Raw genomic sequence first — 22,708 nt, forward strand, 5'->3', positions numbered from 1 at the left:
TCTCCTTCTTCTTTAGGTCTTTTTGAGACAGGATCTCCCTGTAGCCCCAGCTGGCCTGGAACTCACTATGTAGACCAGGCTGGCCTTGAACTTGCAGAGATCCTCCTGCCTCTGCCTCCTGAGTGCTAAAGGCATACACTACCATGCCTGGCTTGCAATACATGCTCTTAAGCATTGAGCCATCTCTCCAGTCCTATTCTTTTTAAAAATATTTTATTATTTTTATTTTATGTGTATGAGTGTATTGCCTGCATGTGTGCTGGGATTAAAGGAATGCACCACTCTACCTGGCCTCTTTTTTTAAAAAAATGTTATTATTTTATGTGTAAGAGTGTTTGCCTGCATGTACATATGTCACTATATGTGTATACTGTCCATGGAGGTCAGAAGATGGCATCAGAACCTCTTAAACTGGAGTTACAGATAGTTAGCTGCCATGTGGGTGCTGGAAACCGAATCTGGGTCCTCTGCAAGAGCAGTCAGTGCTCTCAACTGCTGAGCCATCTCTATAGCCCCCAATGGAACTTTTGTTTACATCTTTTTTCAGAAAGGGTCTTACTCTGTATCCCAGGCTGGCCTGGAGCTTACTACATAGCCCAGGCTGGCCTCACACTCAGAATCATTCTTCTGCTTTACTCTCTGGGGTACTGGGATCACAGGCCCGAGTCACCACAGCTGGCCATCACAACTGTCAATCTCTGCCCGAGTGCTTCCATGGGGCTGGGTGCCATCCAGTTGCTGCCATGGCAGAGGTGCATCATGTCTGTCATTCTCCACTGATAGTCTCCCCTTCCTTTCTTTCCTCCAGGGAGTGACACCCCCAAAGCCTTCAGAAAGCTGCAGGGGAGGCCCCTGTGGGAATCCTCCAGGAGGAAGGGGAAGAGGGAACAATGTGGGGATTGAGGGTCCATCAGAAACACTCATCCAAATGTCCAGAAGCTTCTATGTCAGGCAGACACAATCAATATGAGGCTGACAGAGTGGAGGACAAGGCCCTGCTCTGCACAGTCCCTCTTCCCTCTGACGTAACTAACCTCTGCATGACAGCTGGCTGTACCAGGCTGATCAGCCCATGCTGGCCTCAAGCTGAGACAGAGACATTCATCATTTTGGGAGCCTGAACTCAGACCAGGCTTTAGATGCTTCTAGATTCTCAGTGAGGTGAACCTGGGAGCTCAGGGGTGGAGGGGGGCAGGGGGAGGGTGCTTCCACATAGAAAGTGCCCGAAGCTGAGAAAGCCAGTCTGTGAGAAGGGCAGAGGCAGAATCTCACTGTGTACCTGCTAGGGACATGCCTGCCTTGGTTCTGGACAGTTCTGGCTTGCTTTGTCCTGCCCTCTGGGAGCCCATTTGTGTTTTCTCACATCTCTGGGTTTGAATCCTAGCTCCACCACTAGCTGGGGGACCGAGAGCATGCCATCTCTGTCAGCCTCAACTTCTTCACCTGTAAAATGGGCAGCATACCAATGTCCCCTCACAGGACCAACAGCCAAGAAATGAAACACCAGTCAGCGCTTCTAGCACACTGTGGACGCCATGATGTGATGGATCTTTGTGTGCAAGCTTACCCTCGGGGATCTCTGCTGCCTTCACTGAGAATGAACTCCAGCTGTGTCTGCTCTTGCTACCTCCCAATTGGGGCGCCTCTATGATACATCCAGAGAGGATGCATCATTTCACTGGAGCCAGGAATGGGACCTGGGTAGAGAGAGAATGCAGGCGAGCCTGGCCCTGCTGTTTCCCCACCTCAGTCACCACCAAAAGCAACAGGTAAGACAGAGAGTGGAGGAGCCAGCCTCTGCCTCTCAGAAACAAAACAAGGTGAGAGAGGGAACGAGATGGAAAGATCTACCAGTCAGGAGATCACAGACAGCCTTTTTCACTGACGAACTTTGCTTCTGCTGTCCCTGGGGCCAGGTGTGGAATCCTTCCCAGGCTGAGATGAGGGAAGGGTCCTGCTCACTGCTGCCTACTGATGTATCATTAATTTCTTTTTGTTTCCTGCTGAGGCACACACCCGGCTCAAGGTGAGAGAATATGCCAGGCTGGGCTCCAACGATTGATAGATTGCATTTCTTCACAGGGTCCGTTTCATGCTTGGTGACTCCGCAGCAAAGCAATTATCACCATGGAATGCATAATGACCTAATTAATAACTAATGTCAGCTCGGCCTCTGAGCCATGCTTATACCTTAGCATGCCAGAGTTTTTTTCTTTTAAACATTCAGAGAGAAAAATATTATTATAATTGACTGGTTAAATTGTTAAAGTGCCCTGGCCCTGTGGACAGGGTAGTAGGAAGCATACAAGGCCTGGAATAAAGTGAGAGAATCTGCCACCAGCGGGCTCGGCAATATGACCCTACTCAGTGTGTGGGTGTTTCTCTGCCTGAAAATAGAACCATTTTTCAGTGCATGCATGTGTGTAAAAACTAAGGCTGAGAAACTCCTCTTTGATGCTGTATCCTCAAGCTCTGACACATAGTATATGCTTAATAAATCATGGTTAAAGGCCAGGGCTGCCAGTTAGCATCAGCTGAGTGGCTTGGGGCAGCTTACCTATCCTCTCTGTGCCTTGTCTCGTGTATATTATAAAATGTTGACAATAACAATCTAGCTTACAGGTGAGTCATGGGGAATAATGAATTGGGATCTACAGAACACTCAGAATGTTGCCTAGAACACAGAAACACCTAGAAACATGGCTGTCAGTCTTACCATGTGTCAATCAATGTTCACTTAATAAATGCCCACTGAGTCCCTGCTATGTGGGGTTCATGGGGAGCACAGGAGTCTACAGGGTGTGTACCATCCTTAGGTAAGTAGGACAAGAGGGATTTGAATAGTTAGGCAAACAGAGGCATAAGGAGGAATTGTGCAGGGCCCTGTGAAAGGGACAGGGAGGAGTGAGGAAAGCTGGAGGGTCACAGGGACTTCGTGTGTGTGTGTGTGTGTGTGTGTGTGTGTATGGGTGTATGGCACGTGACCAGAGCTCTGGAGGAATCATAGGTAGCAGCCATGTCTGGAGCCATCTCTGGCTGTCACTGAGGTGGGTGCTATGGGGATAGCCCAGCCATGCTGTTGAACACCTTCCCAGGAAGAGGAAAGCCCAGGACAAAGACCTTTCCGGTCAAGACCCTGTGTGTGGTGGACAAACCACATGGCAAGAGGCCAGCAGGCAGTAGGTGGAGCAGGAGCAAAGGCCCTGATAGGGCCTGATAGGGTGCCTAGGGGTTTGGATTTCATTCCAGGAGCTTCTGGAAATTAGGGAGGATTGTAATTGGGGGGAGGAGCAGGCCCTGTGCTGTCAGCCCTTGAAGAGACTGTGTGGGATGCTGGCAAGAGACAATCTGGGATGCAGAGGGGCCAACTGTGTGGTTTTCAGGAGCAGTAGGTGAAAGGAGAAATGCCCATCACCTGGGGGCACCGGTGAGCATTTGGAGCATGCCAAGGCTCCTGGAAGGATCCTTGCAGGACACGTGGACATTTACTAGGGAAGGAAAACCTTTTCTGGGGAAGGGAACAGAATGTGTAAAGGCTCAGGAGCCTGGCATCACCGCTCTGTCTTGTGTGATTCAGGGCCAAGCTGGTTGGTGTGGGTACGACACAGTGACCCTTGATGGCCTTGGATGCTGAGGAAGGTTTTTGTGGCTTTTAGGAGACAAAAGGATTCAGACAATTCTTTTAAAAAATTATTAGTATTTGAGACAAGGTCTCATGTATACCTTGGCTGGCCTTGAATCTGAGGATGATCCTGAGCTCCTGGTCTTTCTGCCTCCTAGGTACTGGGATTACAAGCATGTGCTACCAGACTCAGTTTGTGCAGTAACGGGGATCAAACCTAGGCTTTCTATAATCATTAAGGAAAAGAGTAGCAAAGCACAGAGTTAGTGAAGAGCTTGAAAGTACTGGTGGGAGGCAGGTATAGTGTCTGAACTGATAGGGACAGGGACAGGGTTTTATGGGAAGCTCTCTTTCCCTGTCCTTCTCCTTTCCTGAAACAGAGTCTCACTATGCAGTACAGGCCTTAGTTCCCTGAGTATTGTGATGACAGGCATGTGTCACCTCATCCTGCCCTGGCCCTTATCCTGCACTGCTGCCTGGAGGGCACTGCCCCAGCCACTGCCAAGGTTGCTCATGTCATCTGTCTCTGCCTCTGCAAGCTCTGCAGCCCTCACATCTTTAGTGTGATGTACCACCCACTGTCCCCACCTTCATGGTGCCTCTCTGGCCAACAGCGCTCAGAGCTCTCCTATCTTGCCCAAATATGTCTTGGCCTCACCTCTGATCCCACGACACAAGGCAGCCATCCACAGGGGGATAACTCTTCATTTCAGCTTCCTGTGTGAGCACTGACAGGTACCACCATCTCAGTCCTCAGCATAAACCCAAATCTACCAATGACGACAGAATGGGCTTGGAAGTGACTTGTCCAACAGTCAGTGACCAAACTGGGGCTCAAACCCAGGGCTGCCAAGGCCAAGGCCAGTGTTTCTTCTCCCATAGTCTACCCTGCACGTTCCTAATCCTGGCTGGGACTGAACCTCTTCTGGAAAGCCTTCTCTGATTGGCTGCCTAAAAACCAATCAGCCCCTGTTGATGTTTTGGAGATGGCTGCCTTCTACTGCCTTTTTGCATTTGTCTTGGTGGACCTTGGAGCTCCCAGTGGTGGCTCAGCCTCCCTGCTGCACAGAACTTTTCTCTCCCCTTCTCACCCACCACAGAGAAGGACCCACTTTGAATACCCCTCATGCCAGTGCTGCCACCCTCTGGCCCTGGCACATCCCTGGGTTTCACTTCCCTGTCACTTGTCCCAACATACTCCAGGACAGGCTCTGTCCTGTCTCCCACCAGTGTGGAAGTGCAATGTCCCTTGGGGGCCACCAGTTGTGGATGGGGCTGACCTCCTTGGTGTTTCTGTGCCCTGGGGCACAGTGAAGCAGCTGATAGCAGAGGATGCTGGGATGACAGGTGATGCTGGACCCTGAGTAAGTCTGTGCAGCAGAGCTGAGCCCCAAAATTGGCCAGCCCAGACACCACAGAGACCCCATACATACAAAATTGCTACTGCAGGACCTGCTGCTCTGATGAATGTGATAGACCTGGGTTCAAGTCCTGGCTCCTCCACTTCTCAGGCACAGAGTCCATGTCTCAACCCTTCCAAGCCCCAGTCTCTCCTCCATGGAAGAAGCAGCATGGTCCCCATCTGAGGATTGTCTAGAATATTCCACAACATTCTAGATGTCACAGAACCAGCTCTGGGTGTGTTACAAGACAGGGGTGTGGGAACTAGAATGTCCCACCCCTCACTGTGTGTATGTCTCCGAGCTCTATGTCTCGGTCCTTAGGCCTCAGGGCTGGACCCATCTGTTCCAGGCTGGGGGATTGGGCTCTGGTCTCTGCTGGCCTTGGGTGTCATGGGAAGGAACCAGGCTTCTGTGTCCTTGTGCCTGCCACAATGCTGGGTGCAGATTGGGTGCCCTGGAAATACCTGGCCACACAAACAAGTGAATGAATGAATGAGGTTGTGCCATCTCTCACACTCCTTAAAAGCAGAGGTCAATGACTATTTCAGTCAAGTGTCAGAGAGTAAATACATTCAGTTTGGCCTGTACCCTGCTGTGACTGCTCAGTTCTGCCTGCTTCCTGAGACATGGGCACGGGTGTTCCAATAAAACTTTATTTACAAAATGGGCACTGGCCCAGAAACAAGTATACTATTTGCACCTGTCCTCACAGGCATGAGGCTATGCCTGGGGTATTCTATGGCAGCCTGGAGTGGTGGACAAAACACTTTCCCTCTTCTTGCATCGCCAGGATGTAGCTCAGGGTTTTGAGGACCGCTAGGCAGGTTCTGCTGTCCAGCCCCATTCCAGCCCCCAAACAGAGGTTGAAGTTTTAAGAAACTTTGCAATCTGTTTTTTCAAAAACAGATAACCCTAAAAGATTAAGCCATATTTAAGACTCACAATTAGTTTTTAGAAAGTTATTTTAAAGTTAAAAACAATTATGCACATGGGTGTTTGCTTACATGCATGTGAGTGTATCACCTTCATGCCTGGTGTCCGTGGAGTCAAAAGAGGGTGCTGAGTCCCCTGCAACTGGAGTTACAGACAGCTCTGAGTTGCTATGTGGGTGCTGGGAACTGAACCTGGATCCTTTGCAAGAGCAGCAAGTGCTCTTAACCACTGAGCTATCTATCCAGTCACAATTCATTTATTTTAATAATGCAGGCATGGCAGATGTCAGGCTAAGTGAAATAAGGCAGTTTCAGAGAAATCCTCTCACTGTTGGCTCTTATGAGGTCCCCGGAGCTGCAGAATCATGAAGAAAAGGGGGCAGGGTGTGTGTGTGTGGGGGTGCGGGCTCAATAACGTCAGAGCTTGCTTTGAAAGATGGACAAAGTGGGAATGGGTGGCAGTCACAGCTGCCTGAAGTGTGAAGGGGCCTAGTACCAGGGACATGTGCATTTGACGATGGTGAAGATGACCAGTTTCAGCTGGGTCTGCTGGGTGAACGAACACCTGCCGTCCCAGCACTAGGGAGGTGGAGGCAGGAGAATCAAGAGTTTAAGGTCATTCTTGGCTACATAGCCAGTTTGAGGCTAATCTGGGCTACATGAGACCCTGTCTCAAAAATGCAAATAAATTACTATGAGAAAAACTATTTTCAATATGAAAATATGCACAAGACTTTCAGAAAAATGTGAGACTTGGGCCAGTGAGACAGCTCAGTAAGTAAAAGGAATCTGCTATCAAGTTTGATGACCTGAGTTCAATCTCAGGGCCCTTATTGTAGGAGAGAACTGACTCCTTCAAGTTGTCCTTTCACCTCCACATGTGCACTGTAGCATGTTTGTAAATAAATAAATAAATAAATAAATAAATAAATAATAAATGCCAATTTTGTGGTGTGTGCATATTTTGCTATAATAAACAAAAATTGGGGAAACAGGCCACACAGTTAACATCTCTCCCTCCATGCCTGACTACCTTAGACTTCTTGCACTTGTGGGGTCTGGGATACGGATACTCTGTAACGGGGTGAATGTCTAGTCTTTTTCCTGCTCTGTGTCACATTGGGTCCAGCTGCTAGGACACCAACACAGTGCTGTCTGTCCATCTGGCTCTATTCCCGCCTGTCAACCCCGTTGTGGCAGAGGCCCTACAACATAAGCACCTGTGGATGCTTGTAAGAACTGAACCCTATGCCTCACAGGGCACCTGGGGCTGGGCCTGGGTCTTGGCAGTTTTAAAGCTCTCAGAAGACCCTACTGGGCAGTGAGACTGGGGGGCTGGAGCATGAGGCTCAGCAGTCTACCTCTGCATCTTACAATGGTTCACAAAGTGTTTTCCACAGAACCAACCTGTTAGTCCTCCAACCCACCCCCATGAGATCTATAAACAAGGTACGCTTCATAAGGTGCCATCATGCAGTCCAGCCTCCTGTCTCTGGGTCAAGTCAAAGGCAGACACCAATGGGACTTTTTAGGGTGTACTGCATGTGGCCTGGCACCATCAGTACCATCCAGTCCACAGTCAGGTTCCTCTTTACCGTGGTCATTGCCATGTGGTTTCTGACCCCTTTGCTCTGAACTTCCTTTGCTTTTTGCTTTTGTATGGTACTCCTATTGGGTAAATCTTGGCTTCCAGAAACTGTTCTAATCTTTAACTTTGACTACTGAAAGTCTTGAGTCTCCTTCTACATGTGAAGACACGGGGCATGGGGAGAGATGTGACTCCTTGGGGTCATATATCAGCTAGCAGCACCATTGTGTGGAGAGCCTGGCCTGGCTCTGGCTGTGCTCTGTTCTGCTCTGCTCTGAGCTCCCTGGGACAGGCCGGGTTAGGGTCTGGATGTGAAATGTCCTGGAAGGTTCATGTGTTGAAGGTGCAGCAGGGCTCAGAGGTGGGGCCTTGGGAGGTGTGATCAGGTGATCTCATTTGTGGATTCATCCATTGGTGGGTTCATAGCAGAACAGCTTATTAGAGGTGAGGCCTCCTGGAGGAAGCAGGTCACCGGAGCATGTCTCTGAAAGTGTATCTTGTTCCTCAGCTGTTACGGGAGCAGCTCTGCTCCACCATGCCTTCCCACCATGATGCTCTTGGCCTCTGCGCAGGCCAGAAACACAGAACCATGTGACTACCAACTGACACCTTAGAAACCACAAGCCCAGATAATCTTTCCTCCTCTGTTTTTCCTAGGTATCTGTGACAGTGATGGAAAATTTGACCAACAGAGGCTGTGTATTGTCCCCTGTGGTATCCCTAGAGCCCCAATGGGGTCTATACATAGCAGAGGCTTATGGACCTGTTTAATCTTTCCCTTTCTCACCAGGGCCACACCCAACTCCATTACGAGCCTTGAGTATCAGTGAAATGCTTTGTGGGGGTGTCTGCCTATCTCCCAGGAGGCTGCGCACAAGACCAAGATATGTGACTTCAGGGACCAAGCAGCTGGCTCAGCTGATGGCACCCGCCATGCAAGCATGAATTTGATTTCCAGAACCTACATTAAAAAAAAAAGGTGGACTCTGGACTGGATGGTAGCACACACTTGTAATCCCAGCGCCAGCGAGGCAGAGACACGTAGATCCCTGGCATTCACTGGCCAGCCAGCTTAGCCTAAGAAGAGACCTTGTTTTAAAAAAACAAGGTGAATGGCTCCTGAGGAATGACATCTGAGGTTGACGTATAGCCTCTACACAAGTGTACACATGTATACCTGCCCCCAAACACACATACACACACACACACACACACACACACACACACACACACACACAAGCGGTACCTGCAGCTGATCACGCTCGTCTACAGCAGGTGTTAAATCAATGCTGCTGACTGAGGACTGAGTGGAAGGGACATGGAAATGCATTTTGGGAGCTGGTAGAGGGGAGGTCTCTCCTTCACAAGGGAAAGGTGGTGGGAGGTACTGTGACTAACAGGAGGAAGTCAGATGCCTCACCCTGGGAGCCTACAGAGAAGCCAGGCTATGGTCTAGAACATTCTGCCCTGGCAAGAAGCTGTGCAGAATCCAGCAGGCAACAGGCTGAATAATCAGGTCCCAACCATCTTGATCTGGGCAATCTTCCCTACCTCCCTGGGGGACAGGTGCTGTGTGCATCTCCTAATGGGGAAACTGAGGCTCATTGAGGAACCTAGCCATGAGCTGGGCCATGAACCCAGGTCTGTGTGATCCTGGGCTTGGGCCTGCTCTGTTTACCCTGGAAATCAAGCCAGTGATGAGTCTGAGTACCTCCAGCATCTAGCTCTATGCCTGGCACATAGTAGGTGCTCAGTAAGTACTGACTAAGTAGATGAATGTGTAACTGTGTGCTGGGCTTCACATTCCCTGCTGGAGTAGGAGGGCTGCTGTTCCAGTAGTTTCTGCCTCCCCTACTTGACCCAGGAGGCAGCCAGAGGGACACGTACCCTGTGGCCTCATGTGCCCAGTGCCTGCCCCACCTGGTCCTCCAGAGCACAGTCCATTAAAAGGCTTGTAAATGTTCATACATGAGAGTCTAGGCAGGAGTGTAGACTAATTGTTGTTAAATGTTTGGGAATGCTCTCACCATGCGGCCAGAGCGATTGCTCTTTGCTGCCGGGCCAAGCCCATTCCTCTGCCCAGCAGAAAGCTTACAACGCTTGCACAAGGCCAAAAAGCAATTCGTGTCAAAAAAGATCAATAATATAAAAATAAAGCACAAGAATTCTAGTTAAAGGGAACGTCATGTAAATATGTGGTTCACGTCTGTGATTCCAAGATTTAAAAAAAAAAATCAATCAATACTCTTCTTTAGATGATGTTATTGCTAATGAGAAGAACCCGGAACGGCTGCAAATATCTGCTTAACTGGGGGGCAGGCACATTAATAATTTACTTGATAAGACAGAGGGAGCAGGCAAAAGAGGATGGCTGTGGATTCTTAATTTGGTTGTAACACTGAGTGACATTCCCGAGGACATTTGGGTGGGTTCTTAACAACAAATCCAAGGACTCATGGGTGAGTGGGAGGTTCACCCCAGCCAGCAAGGCACTGAGAGGTGACTGTCCACAGGCTGATATCAGAGGAGATGGCTATAGAGGACATGGCATGCTTGTACCTTGGGGGTGATGGGGAGTGGCAGAAGGCCTCCTTGTTTTTGACTCCTGCTGTAGGCAGCACCCTATTTGTTGAGAACTTAGAATGTGCCTCCTTACGTGGCCCTTGAGTTCAAATCTTATTTCTGTATTTGCACTGGGCTTCCCCGTTTGGCACAGGTCTGGTTGAGTGACCAGGCTCTCTCCAGCCCTGACCACCTGTGGATTACAGTGGTTCAGGGGCTCCCTGCAGAATGGAGGGTCTCATCTCTTCCTGGACCCCCTGAATCTTGAGGGATTCATTTAGTCTTCCAAGTGGAGGCCTGTGGTTCCCACTCTCTACATTGTTGGTGGAGTGCTGTGTGGACCTGGGCAAATGCTTTGCCCTCTCTGAGCCTGTTCAAATCTATGAAAGGGGATGATCTAGGATGTGCCTTCCTTGCAGTCTTGAGTGGTGAGGCCTAATTAGCTTCTGTCCTGGTGTGAGTCAGGCTTCGCTGCTGTGGGCTGTATCTGAGCCTCTGTTGGCTCACTTGAGAAATGTGTGTGGGGGGGCTACCTCATAGGGTTCATTGGAGGCACAAGTGTGGTCAGGTCAGCCTCTTCTTTCCCTCTGTGGTCCCTGTGTACTCTCTGCATGGTGGGCTTTTAAGTTATTCAGCTTGTTAGGCTTTCTGTGACTCTACTAGGGACCGTGGTCACCCCCTCAATAAAAGCAGAGGCCAGAAGGTGAAGGTGTCTGCTGCCAAGCCTAAGGGCCTGAGTTTGTTTGCTTTTTGTTTGTCTTTTTTTTTTTGAGACAGGGTCTCCCTGTGGCCCTGGCTGACCTGGAATTGCCTATGGAGACCAGGCTGGTTTCCCTCTCACAGAGATCTGCCTGCCTCTGCCTCCTGAGTACACCACCATGCCCAGCCCAAGACTTGAGTTTGATCCCTGAGATCCACATGGTGGAAGGAGAGACCCAAATCCTGAAAGTTGTCCTTTGATCTTTGGGTATACTCACATATTAAATAAATAAATAAACATAATAAAAATTGTACAAAACAGAAAGGCAGAGGAAGGGGAGTCCCAGCAAGGTTAAGCCAGGCTAGGCTGCGTCTGAGGGCAGAGGCAGGCCAGGACACACTGAGCCTCTCCATCTCACAGGGTGGGGGAAGGGAGCCACTCCAGACTCCTGGGCTCTGACATTCAGGTCCTCTCTACCCTGTCCCTGCTTCAGCTCTAGTCTTGGGCCCTGGATGGATGCTAGCTATCTCCTCTCCAAGACTTAGTTTCCCCCTAAGGGATATCCAAAGACCCTCCCTGGGATAAGAATAATTACTAGAAAGCCAGGCATATAAGGTGTGGGGCCAAAGGGGATGTCTCAGAGAAAGACAGTGGCCACTCTCCACGGCACTCTCTGCAGCTTAAGTGGTAACAGTGGGTATCCAGGATCACGAAAGGCTCCTTTAGAAGGTAGCACTGAGGGTCCTGGCTTTGCTCACTGTCACAGGCTGGCCTGACTCAGGCAGGTCTGACCTGCCACCAAAATGTATATATGAGGAAAGAAGGGCTATCCGGGTCCCTGCTACCTGTAAGTCGGGGCATCAGAGTAGACTGCTGAGCCCATCTGGCTGGGTAAAGTCTGCAGAGAATGTTCTGGAAAGCCATGGGAAACAGGACACCACAACACTTCACTTCCTCAACCAGGGGGTTACTTGAAACCCACATGGCCAGTCGAGTGTCATCACCCATATTTCAGATAGCTCAGAGAGGGTAACTGACAGTCACCCAGGATGACAGGGGTTGACAGGGTCATTCACTTGCTCAACAAACATCTGTGAGGCTCAGGGCTTCCATGGTGGCTGTTAGTCACGTGGGTCTTGGAGCCATTCTTTATCCCATGAGAAGAACTTAGAAGGGGTGTCCCAGATCTCACAACAGCTCGCCCCTCACGTGGATCCCTGCCCAGCTGCCCTGTCCCATCCTCTGGAGCCAGGAGGAGCTTGTGGTCCCATCTACATAGACTTGAGGACTCGGACCAGCTGAGCACTGTGACAGATCCAACCCTGGCTGAAGATGGGGGCTGAGGGAAGATAAGTAGAAGGGGAAGGAGGAAGCCAGAGGAGGGGCACTGCAAATGTGAGTTGTTCCCAAACAGAGAGGCTCAAAACCACCCCTTCGCGCAGTTGCTCACGGTTCTGCAGGGCTCAGCAGAGTCTCGGTGTCTTTCAGAAGGTTGCAGGTGCTACACGGGGCTTGTAGTCAGCAGAGCTTGGCCAGGTCTGGAGTTTGGAGCTCTTGCTCTTGCTCCTTTGGACAGCATTGTGGCCTGGCTTCCTCAGCAGGGTGGGCACCAGTCATCAGGATGTGTCAGGAGGTGGAGTCACCAGATAGGTCCAGGATTACCCTCTGTACTGGCCCCATGTCACTTCTGCCATGGCCTCTTGTGACAGCAGTCCCAAGTCCAAAAGATGGAGGCACAGATGCCATGGCTTGATGAGGGACTTAAGGACACATGCATACAGATAAGGGACGGGACAGATGGCTGTGGCCATCACTGGGACAAGAATGCCAAATTTGGAAAGCAAGTTCAGGCTCTAGGAGAGGACACAAAGCCTCCTAGGGCTCCAGACACCATCCCTGAGAGGGGACTTGGTGCTCAGGCCCACCCTGAGGGCAGGGACAGTGTCTCATCATCTCTGACCCTTCTCTAGGCCTAACAGGAGCCTGACACATACATAGTATGTACAGCTAAGGGCACCTGCAGGGTTGGAGCAGAAAGGGAGCCCTGTTTTCTAGAGTGTACCTCACAGATGACAGATGGGTGGAGGTGACCACTGGATGTGGCCCTGTCTGTGGGCTGACATCAGACTATGACCTGCTGTAGGTACATACCCACTGAATGCATGTACGTATTTGTGTGCATGTGTGATGTATACATGGAGGCCAGAGGACAGCTTCAGCTGCTGGTCCTCAGGTGCTGTCTGCCTTGTGGCATTTTAAGGCACAATCTCTCTCTAGCCTGGAACTCACCAAGCAGGCTAGCCAGTGAGCCCCAGAGATCTACCTCTCTATCTCTACCCGTCCCCAGCCCCCGACCCCCAAGCACTGGGATTACAAGAACGAGTCACCACATCTAGCTTTTTCTTTTTTTCATATGATTTCTAGCATTGAACTCAGATTCTTGTACTTCCAAGGTACTTTATTGGTTGAGCCATCTCTCTCTAGATCCATTAAGTGTTTGTTGAATGAATAAATGATTGTATGAACTTAGTCAACTAAATCATCTCTTGCTAAGTGGCATTTTGGTCCCCTCCCCATGTTTCCAAAAGATGGCCACATGAGCTCCCTCAGACCCTGGGAGGGAGGAGAAAGAAACCCTCAGCCCCAGGCAGCCATATACAGTGCCATGCTGGGAACTGGTGGGGCATGGAACATCTCACTGGCTCTCACAGGCTCCCAGGGAGCTGTCCCTATGCCTAGATCTCTGTGGCTTAGACATGGGAAGTCACTTGCCAAAGTCACGTAAACTTGATCACTGGTGTCAATCTTCTTGGTTTCCAAATTGCTGTGTTCCCATCAGGCCCCGGTGAATGTCTCTGTCCCAGGTCAACCTAAAGGGTTTTGATTCCAAAGGCTGCCTCCCCTTGGAGGTGTGGGAAGCCTCCTGGCAGGGCCCCAGTGGGGCCCTGAGGTCTCCAGAGCTGGCCAGCACACACACTCCCTGGAAAAGTCACCTCACCTCTGATTTAGCAAAACAAAACTTTTAATTTAGATGTTTTCGTCTCTCTGTCTCCAAGTAAAAATAAGTTTAAAATAATGACTGTAATAAATGAAGGTAATTAATTGTGGTTTGTTCCTTTACTGTCTAGTCAGCTTAATTTTACCTTTTCAACTAATAATGAGAAAATAATTTTTGTGCTTGGAGGGTTAATGACATGTAACTGTGAGAACTGCTAATTGCATGTTGCGATCCATCCATCAGCAACCCCATCTGCGAGGCTTGATTATGTTTGCTAAATTATTGCTTTGAATTATCTTTCATAAAGCAACTTTTGTAATTAGCGGGGCTTTTGGCTGGCTCGCTTTCTCTGCACAAGGATCTTCAAACTTTGGTCATTTCAAGCTGACTCTGGGAAGCCACCTTCTCTGGCTGCCTTTTGTGTCCCCAAGTAGAAGGTAAAAACTGCCCTTTAAGCAATCAAGAAGCCTGGATTCACAGCAGGCAGAAAAATGAAAAAGGAAAAAAAAGGGGGTGGGGGGAGCCCCAAATAACCCTTGTTTTGCACATATCAAGGCCAGCAGAGGTGAACTTAGTATAGGCCCACCCTCACCTAGGGGGCTGGGAGGGATGCAGGTGGGGCATGCAGCCAAGGCCACCTTTACTGGGCTGGTTTATGTGACTTGGGAGGTGTTGGTTTCTAGGGGATATTTCTGGGAAGTGATAAACACACCTTTGGGACTCGCAGCTCCAGCCTCTAGCTCACTGCATTGTAGGAGGAAAGAGAGGCAGCAGACAGGAACCCTTGTTAAAAACGATGAAAACGAAGATTGTATTTGGATACTAAACGGCCCACATAAGCAGCTTGTCGTGGGCCATAGAGCCAGGCTGGAGCTCTGACTATAGTTTCTCTCCTTGCAGGCGTGGGGTGGGACTGGCAGCCATCTCGAGGAAAGCAGTGGCTTGGGGTATAAAGTCCAGGTAAACTAGTCTTGTGTGTGTGTGATAGGGCTGGTGAAATCCCCCATAAGAAAATTAACAAAGCTCTTAGGAGATGACCAGCCAAATAGTATCTACATGCCACATCTCAGGGGTGTGGGAAGCAGCCCATCGGCTCCATCTTCCTTTTCAGCTCCCATTAAGATCTTCTCCATCCCAGTTCTTCTTGAGCACCAACTGTGTACCAGACACTGTATGTGGCTGCTTTGTTCTTTGATTCATTTTAGCCTTGTGGGCCGCAGGAAGACAGCTGAGGTTCAGAGCGGTCAAGGAACTTCCTCTAGGCCACACAGCTTGTTGGAGGAGCAGGACTGAGAGTTCAAGCTGGCCCATCCAAATCTGATTTACATATGAGTTCTGTGAGGCTGTGCCTGAGTCTTCTCATCACTGAGTGCATCTAATGTTTAAGTCTTTCTTCTATTGAAAAGGGGCCCAAGTCAGGGCAGCTTTTGATGGGGACAGAAAGCATGCTTCTTTGGATAAAAGCCTTGTGTTAGAGAAGAGGTGGATACCAGCCCCGTGCAGAGGCCAACCAGCCTGTACCGGAGGCCACTGCTGGGAGGAAAAGAATACTCAAGACTTCAAGTGTTTTTAGAATTTTGTGTGCGTGTGTGTGCATGCGCATGTGCGTGTGTGTATGTACACGTGTGTGGATGCCAGATGACAACCTCAAGTGTCCTTCCTCAGTGCCATCCTCACTGATCGATCAGGCCAGAAAGGTGGCTATCAAGCTGCAGGGATCCACCTGCTTCCACCTCCCCAGTGCTGGGGTTACAAGTGTGTGCCACTCCGCCCTGCTTTTTACATGGGTTCTGGGGCTCAAACTTGGATCTTCCTGCTTATGTGGCAAGCACTTTTCCGACTGAACTATCTCCCTCCTTTCCCCTCCACCTTTTTATTGGGATAGTATAGCCTAGGCTGGCCTTGAACTAGTAGTGATCCTCCTGCCTCCACCTCCCAAGAGCTGAGTACCATGCCTAGCTGTACCCAAGGCTTCTAATGTGCAAGGCCATGCTCTGAGCACTCTCTCAGTCTCAACCTTATGAAGAAGGAATATCATCACACAGTTTTCAGAGGAGGACATGGAGGCACAGAGAGGTCAAGTAACCCACAGAAGTTCACACAGCTAGTAAGTGGCAGTGGTGGAATTCCAACCCCAGGTGCTCTTTGTTCTTATGATACTCTGGGAGTGTCAGATGGGCATATCAACTCCTTCTGTGCGTTATCTCTCATTATTCATCCCCAAGCAACACAAGACCAGTAGTATCCTTATTCCCATGGTGCAGCCAGGGAAACCGAGGCTCCAGGAGGTTAGAGGATGCTCTGTCCATACCTACCCCTGGGACAAATGCAGCAGCCATTGCTAACTTTGGAAGCACCCGTGGCTTTAAGGAATGTGCTGCTTGGTGAGTGCAGGAGTTCAAATACCTCCTCTCCTCCACCAGGCCTCTGGGTTTCTCCTGAGCTCAAGGAAGCCCCTGACGTGGGACATTAGAGACAGCCTCCCCTCCTCATCCTGACTCCAGGGTCTTCTCAGCCACTCCCATATCAGTGAGGAGAAAGGACGTTCTCAGACACCTGGCCACAGAACAGACACTAGAACATCCCACCGTCACAAAGGAAGGGCTAGAGGGATGGAAGCTGGTAGCAGCCACTGCCTAAGAGCAAGGGCCAGAGGGGCTGGCAGCAAACACTAGTCAGGGCTCACTCAGAGAGTGGAGGGGAGGCAGAGCTTCCAGGCAGGTTGATCACCACTGAACTCACTAGCAAGGCCACATTGCTGGGGCAGCAGAGCAGAAGACCACCACAGACCTACCACAGACCTCAGATTTCAAAATGGGGAAGCTGAGCCTTGGAGGTGAGGAGATGAGTTCAGGGTCATGAATCTGATACTCAGCCTTGTTGAGAGGGAAGCTGTGTGCACTATGCCCACCCCACCCCAAATCTGTTGCCGTTGTCTCTTACCTCGGCTTGGAAGCTTTTCAACACAGGAGCCACCATCTCTCTGATTTCCTGAAAAAGAGATGAGGCAAGGGTCTAGCACAGCGCAGGCAGGCATCCCAGGACTCCTTACCATTGTTCTCTGGGCCAGTGTGGGGGACCTGTACTATGGTTTCATTAAGGGATGCATACACACACACACACACACACACACACACACACAGACAAACACAGGCGCAAACATGCACACAACAGGTAAAGGCATACATGCCAAGCCAACTCAGGTTAGGGAAAAAAAGTGGCCTGTCCTGCAGGACTTTTCAGAGCCTTTAATGTATCAGCACTGAGAATTTCTGGAGGTGGGGACAGGAAGGGGTGTTTTCTTTTTTCTTTCTTTTTTTAAAAATTTTATTATTTTTACTTTCTGTATATGAGTGTATTGCCTACATGTACGTAAGTGCACTGTGTTGTGCAATGCTTTGGAGGTTAGAAGAGGGCTTTGGATTCCCCTGGAACTGGAGTTAAGGATGGTTCGTAGCCTCCACGTGGGTGCTGGGAATTGAACCCCTGTCCTCTAGCAAGAGCAGTCAGTGTTCTTAACTGCTGAGCCATCTCTCCAGCCCCAGGAAGGGGTGTTTTCTAAATACATACTTTTTTGTCTGTGTGATGCTGTGGATGGATCAGGGCCCTGTACATGCCAGACAAGTGTTCCACCATGAGCTACAACCCTAGCTCTTGGTTCTTTGAGACAAGGACTTGCTATTTAGCTCAAGTTGGCTCTAACTCATGATGCTCTTGCCTCAGCCTTCCAAGTACTGGGACGCCTGTGCCCGCCACTCCCTGCACACAGCTTGGCCAGCCCTGCAGCATAGCTCAAGGGAATTCTAAGCCAAAATGGGGGCTGGAGAGCTGGATTCTTTGTCTCTCAGCACTAGGTGGTCAAAGTCCCCCCATGCAGTCCCTCTGCCCTTCAGGGTGTAGCTTAGGGCTACCTCTTTCATGTGGCTGTCTCCCAGTTGTCCCATAAAGACTACATTTTGCATTTTCTCAAAGGTTCCCTCTATCCTGTCTGTCTTTCCTCACCCCAGCATGTAGTACCTGGTTTCTGAGGACTTGGCTGGGTCCCAGACTAGTCATGCCACACCTGGGTGAAGGGCCTGCTGACACTGGTGAGTGCAGAGGGGGCTTGGCTTTGGCTACCTGCAGCTTTCTCTTCCTGGACCCAGATGTCCTGATTTTCCTAAGTGGTCTTGGGGCTCCCCAGGAGGTATTGGTTCTCTCAGGACTTAACACAGATGTCTTTAGAATTATGTGTCCTAAGGTTTTAACCCTGAAACCTGTGGTTCCTTTAGAAATCCACTGGGGAGCCTTCCCCCAGCCACAATCAGTCACTGTCACAAGAAAACCCTTGTGAGGAGGGACAAAGAGGCACAGGGGTAACAGAGAGGCAGAAGAGGAAGAGGTGGGCTGCGGGCTAGAGAAGCCCAGTACCACAAAGACATGCCCTACTGTTTGCCCCACTCTGGTCCCGCCTAACTCTCCACACTGACTTCTGCTCCTGGAGCTTCTCAGAGTGGCTGCTGTCCTGAGTAAGGTGGGATGTTTGGGAGACACATAGACTGAATGATGATAATGTTAGGAGGCTCAAAGTCTTGGTCTCAAACCCAGATGCAGAGGTGAGGCAGGAAGTGGACAGGAGGGAGGCACCTGAGAACCACAACACTGTCTAATGGGGGGAGTAGCTGGGGACCACAGCAGGAGCCTCCAGGCAGCAGGGTGGACCTAACCACTTCAGAGGACCCTGGAAGTCATTCACAGGAGGAGCTAATGCTGTAACTAAATGTAAAGTTAACCATTTCAGATAAAAAGGACCCTGAATGTATAGAAGGGAGTTCTGAGGTCTAAGGGAGGCTGGTCTGTTCAAAGTCACATGGCAAGCAGGTGACACAGACTTTGAGCCTAGGTCACTAGATGCCCTATACAGGTTCTTTTTGAGACCCCACATTCAAGTGAGGTTAGGGGTTTACATCTGAGGACCAAGGGAGGGGAAGACGTATGGGGGTGACAGGCTAGGGCTAGGTACTCTGGAAGTCCCTCACCATGACCAGGTAGCCATGACAAGGAAGCCGGGCAGAGCCACATCTAGCAGGTGAACTGGGTCCCCCAGATGATGCTCTTAAATAAAGCTGTGGCACGGCTCTTCCATCAGGAGAGATGAGTTCCAAAAATGAGAATTTTCAGAGCTGTGACTATAATAGGAGAGGAAACTTAGCCCTTCTAATTACATAATTGCATAATTATGCAGTATTAAAAATTATGTAAGTCAAACTCACAGGCTGAAAACCTGGCCTGGATTTCTCATATCACCCTAGGGCTCCCATGTGGACCAGGAGTTGAGGTTAAGTCCACCATACTTGAGGAAAGAGGATGAAACAGAAGGTCTGAGAGGGTCTCAGAGATGGGGGAAGGCTGGGGATGTGGCTCAGTTGTCAGAGTGCTTGCCTAGCATGCATGAGGCCCTGGCTTCCACCCCTGGCACCACATAGACTGTGTGTGGAAGTCATCCCAGCACATGAGGGGTAGAGGTAGTAAGATCAGAAGTTCAAGGTTATCCTCAGCTATGTAAGGGGTTCAAGGCCAGCCTGAGGTATAGGACACCCTGTCTCAAAGAAACAAAAACAAAACAAGGAGGGTTGAACCCCCTTGTCACCAAGACGCGAGCTGTTTGTGAAACCAAAGCCCTCGCTTGGCCTTGCAGGAGATACTCTGCCTTTCCATGAACATCTAACAACTTTCTAGACTTGCCTTGTGAACAAAGTCTAGCTAGATCCTCATCTCCTCTCTTGCCTGGGAGAGCCACAGCCGACTATGACCTAATTATGGGATTTTACAGCTAAGATCCTGGGGCTGATGGGACAGCTGGGTTTTCTTTTCTGGGCCTGCCCACTTCTGACTCCCCAAAGTTAGTCCCTTGCCCACCAGCAAGAGCCACAGGAGCCATGGGGGGAGCTGACAGCAGCTATGGCTGGCAGATCAAGGTTTCAGGCCAGATGACAGCCCCTGCCCACCCCTTGGTCCAGGATACACAAGCAGAGGGAGGCACCATATACCATCCACTACCTGTCAGAAGGGGCTGGTGGGGTGTGAGGTCCGACCCCAATCTGTTTCTCATACTCTAAGTGTGTCCCAATCCTGTCAAAGTGAGGGATGGCTCAAGGGTCATATTTTTCCTATTTCTGTTTACTTTAATCATGTTCAAAGTTTTTTTTTTTTTTTTTAAATTTGAGAAGTCACAGGATAGGGAAGGGCTTATGGCAGCAGTAAAATAAAATTCTCACATTCACCCCAGTGAAGAAGACAGGTTTGGGCTGATCTGTTCCTCTGAAGTAGAGGGAGTGGGCTTTCCAGTGCCTGGGCACTGCGAGCTGTGGACCAAGGCTGGGGTCTGGAATCCCAGGGGGAGGGGAGGAGCAGGTGTATCGAGTGGCAGATGGGCAGTGGAGAAGGGCTTATGGCAGCAGTAAAATAAAATTCTCACATTCACCCCAGTGAAGAAGACAGGTTTGGGCTGATCTGTTCCTCTGAAGTAGAGGGAGTGGGCTTTCCAGTGCCTGGGCACTGCGAGCTGTGGACCAAGGCTGGGGTCTGGAATCCCAGGGGGAGGGGAGGAGCAGGTGTATCGAGTGGCAGATGGGCAGTGGAGGCTGTGCGAGGTCGGCTGTGTCTCCCAGACCCAATGCAAGAGCAAAAGAAGAATTTTGGCCAAATCGTCTTTGTTACCAAATGCCAATCATTTCACCCAAGATTCAGACTTCGAGGGACAACCCTTGCTTCCTGGAGTCCTGGGGAAGACCAAGCAAGGTACAGGAGCTTTGGGTCCAACTCCATGATGACAGCCCTGCTGCACTGTGAAGCGCCAACAGGACAGGGCTGTGATTTTTCTTGGTGGTTAATTAGCTTCTTTTCTTGTTAGTCACTTATGTCTACAGTTTTCAAAATATAGCTTGAACAGAGGGAAAAAAAAGATGCATTCCTACAGAGTTAATTCCATAACAGCAGATATACTCTACCTCAGGTACATTTTTCTTAAATTCCCGGCGGAGTTCAATTAAATGTTTACGAGAATGTTCACTTTCCTCCTGCCGTGCAGACAGCTCCGAAGCGACGGAATTAAGCTCCTTCTGGAGAGAGAGAGAGAGAGAGAGAGAGAGAGAGAGAGAGAGAGAGAAAGGTTTGTCCCCACTTTTCTTTCTTCTTTTAAGACATGCTCTCACTGTGTAGCCCTGACTGTCCTGGAATTTGCTATATCAACCAGGCTGGCCTCAGACTCACAGAGATCCACCTGTCTCTGCCTCCCGAGTGCTGGGATTAAAGGTGTGCACTACCACAACCCCTGCTTTCCCTCTTAAATTATTGTGCTACATAGTACTCTAAACAAGTTTTCATAACTTCTAAGGCTGAGAAAAGATAAGATATTGACTCCCAGCACAGATGAATAATTAAAAACTGTGAATGAAGCAAAAAAGATTTCCAGGACAGCTTTTTTTTTCTCCTTAGGAGTTGGGCCAGATCAATAATCCCCCATAAAGTTGAGTGGCGGCTTCCCCCCATCTTCCCCCACCTCTTAAATTTCTAAAGGAGCAATGGCATAAGCCTGTCAGTAACTGGGGAAAACATCTCCAAGTCATGTCAAAATAGTAAAGCGTGGCATGCTGTATGGGCATATTACAGCAAAGAGAGTGCTGCCGACAGCTTCCATACATCAGAGGCAGGAGCCGTTCCAACTGCAGTTCTCTCCCTTAAAGGTTCATAAATATGCCTCTTAAGATATAGATGGCTTTTTAATTCCAGTAGATTTTGGAGAAATGAAGGTGCCAATGAGAAGCATGCTGACCTGGCATGCACTCTGTAGTAAATTACCAAAGTGTTGCTTCCAGCCTAAGGGATGCTTCCCGGAACCCTCCTGGACTGAACTGAAAGGCACCTGGCCTGACTGTGCACAGTGGAGAGTCAGACAAGGGCTTAACCACACAGTACCAGAGATGGAAGAAAAGAGGAAGCGGATGGGGTGGGGTGATGTCTGTTGGTGGTATGTGTGTGTTTGATTGTCCCTCTAGAAGCTTCCTTTACTGTATAGGAGGCAGTTCCACAGGAGGAGTACAATTGCCATGAGTCTCATTTGCATAATTCAAGGAATTCTGTGTTTCTGTGGCTATGATTCTGGCACTGGCTGGAGATGGGCTTTCCCCCCTTTTTTCTCTCTGAACTATAACTCGAGGAGCCCTTCTGTATATATCACTTATTATATTTGCAGCAATCAAGCCCCATAATTTCCTAAATCCAGTGGTGCAATAAATTTCTGCAATCAGATTTATTAAAAACACACACGCAGATGCTGGGAACGTATTCCAGGGCGAACTCTTTAATCTAACATATGTATGATGAGGCGCGGCATCGCACTGAAAGACCCCATTTGTCACCACTAATACACATTAGTCTTGCACATACAATGAAACCCTTTCACCATTAGATAATGAAATAAAAGCACTATTAACCCGCTGCAAAGCCTTCTCCCTCTAAGAGACGAAATGCATCTAATTGTCTTGTGTCATATCTTAAGAGTCTGCTTGCTGGCAATTTACCGCAGCGCTGTAAACCCGGTTCCCCAAATCTGTGAGGACAGTCTCTGGCCTCTGGAGCACTTTCAGAGCAATTCGGGAGGTAATTTCTATTTCTAGAAAAATGTCTAACCTTTGTGGAAAATCATGAAACTGGCCAGAAGAGGCACAAAAGTCACCGTTTAAAACAGAGGCTCGGGAAGGGTGCTCTCCAGGGTTCTGAAGCAGACTCTGGCTTGAGCACAGGGCAGGGTCATCTGGGGGTTTCCAACCTGACAGTCAGGTGGAACTTTGAGCCAAGTGAAGAGCAAAATATTATGAGGAGGTGGGGGCTGGGGAGAGGGAGGGAGGGAGGGAGGGAGAGAG

At 49.6% G+C, this 22,708-nt stretch overlaps 1 protein-coding gene across 5 annotated transcripts in view; it reads right to left on the reverse strand.

The window, feature by feature from the left end:
* Window positions 1-22,708, reverse strand: part of Cux2 (cut like homeobox 2) — a 186,447-nt gene that overhangs the window by 60,599 nt on the left and 103,140 nt on the right. For all 5 annotated transcript variants that reach the window (XM_029570566.1, XM_029570567.1, XM_029570568.1 and 2 more), the window contains 2 exons: window positions 20,795-20,905; window positions 16,749-16,796 (listed from right to left, as the gene is read on the reverse strand). In XM_029570566.1, coding sequence (XP_029426426.1) covers window positions 16,749-16,784 — 36 coding nt within the window. In that variant the 5' untranslated portion in view covers window positions 16,785-16,796; window positions 20,795-20,905. The remainder of the gene's footprint in view (window positions 1-16,748; window positions 16,797-20,794; window positions 20,906-22,708) is intronic.

The sequence above is a fragment of the Nannospalax galili genome, unplaced genomic scaffold (assembly GCF_000622305.1).
Source record: "Nannospalax galili isolate Female #2095 unplaced genomic scaffold, S.galili_v1.0 scaffold120, whole genome shotgun sequence".
NCBI classification, from domain to species: domain Eukaryota; kingdom Metazoa; phylum Chordata; class Mammalia; order Rodentia; family Spalacidae; genus Nannospalax; species Nannospalax galili.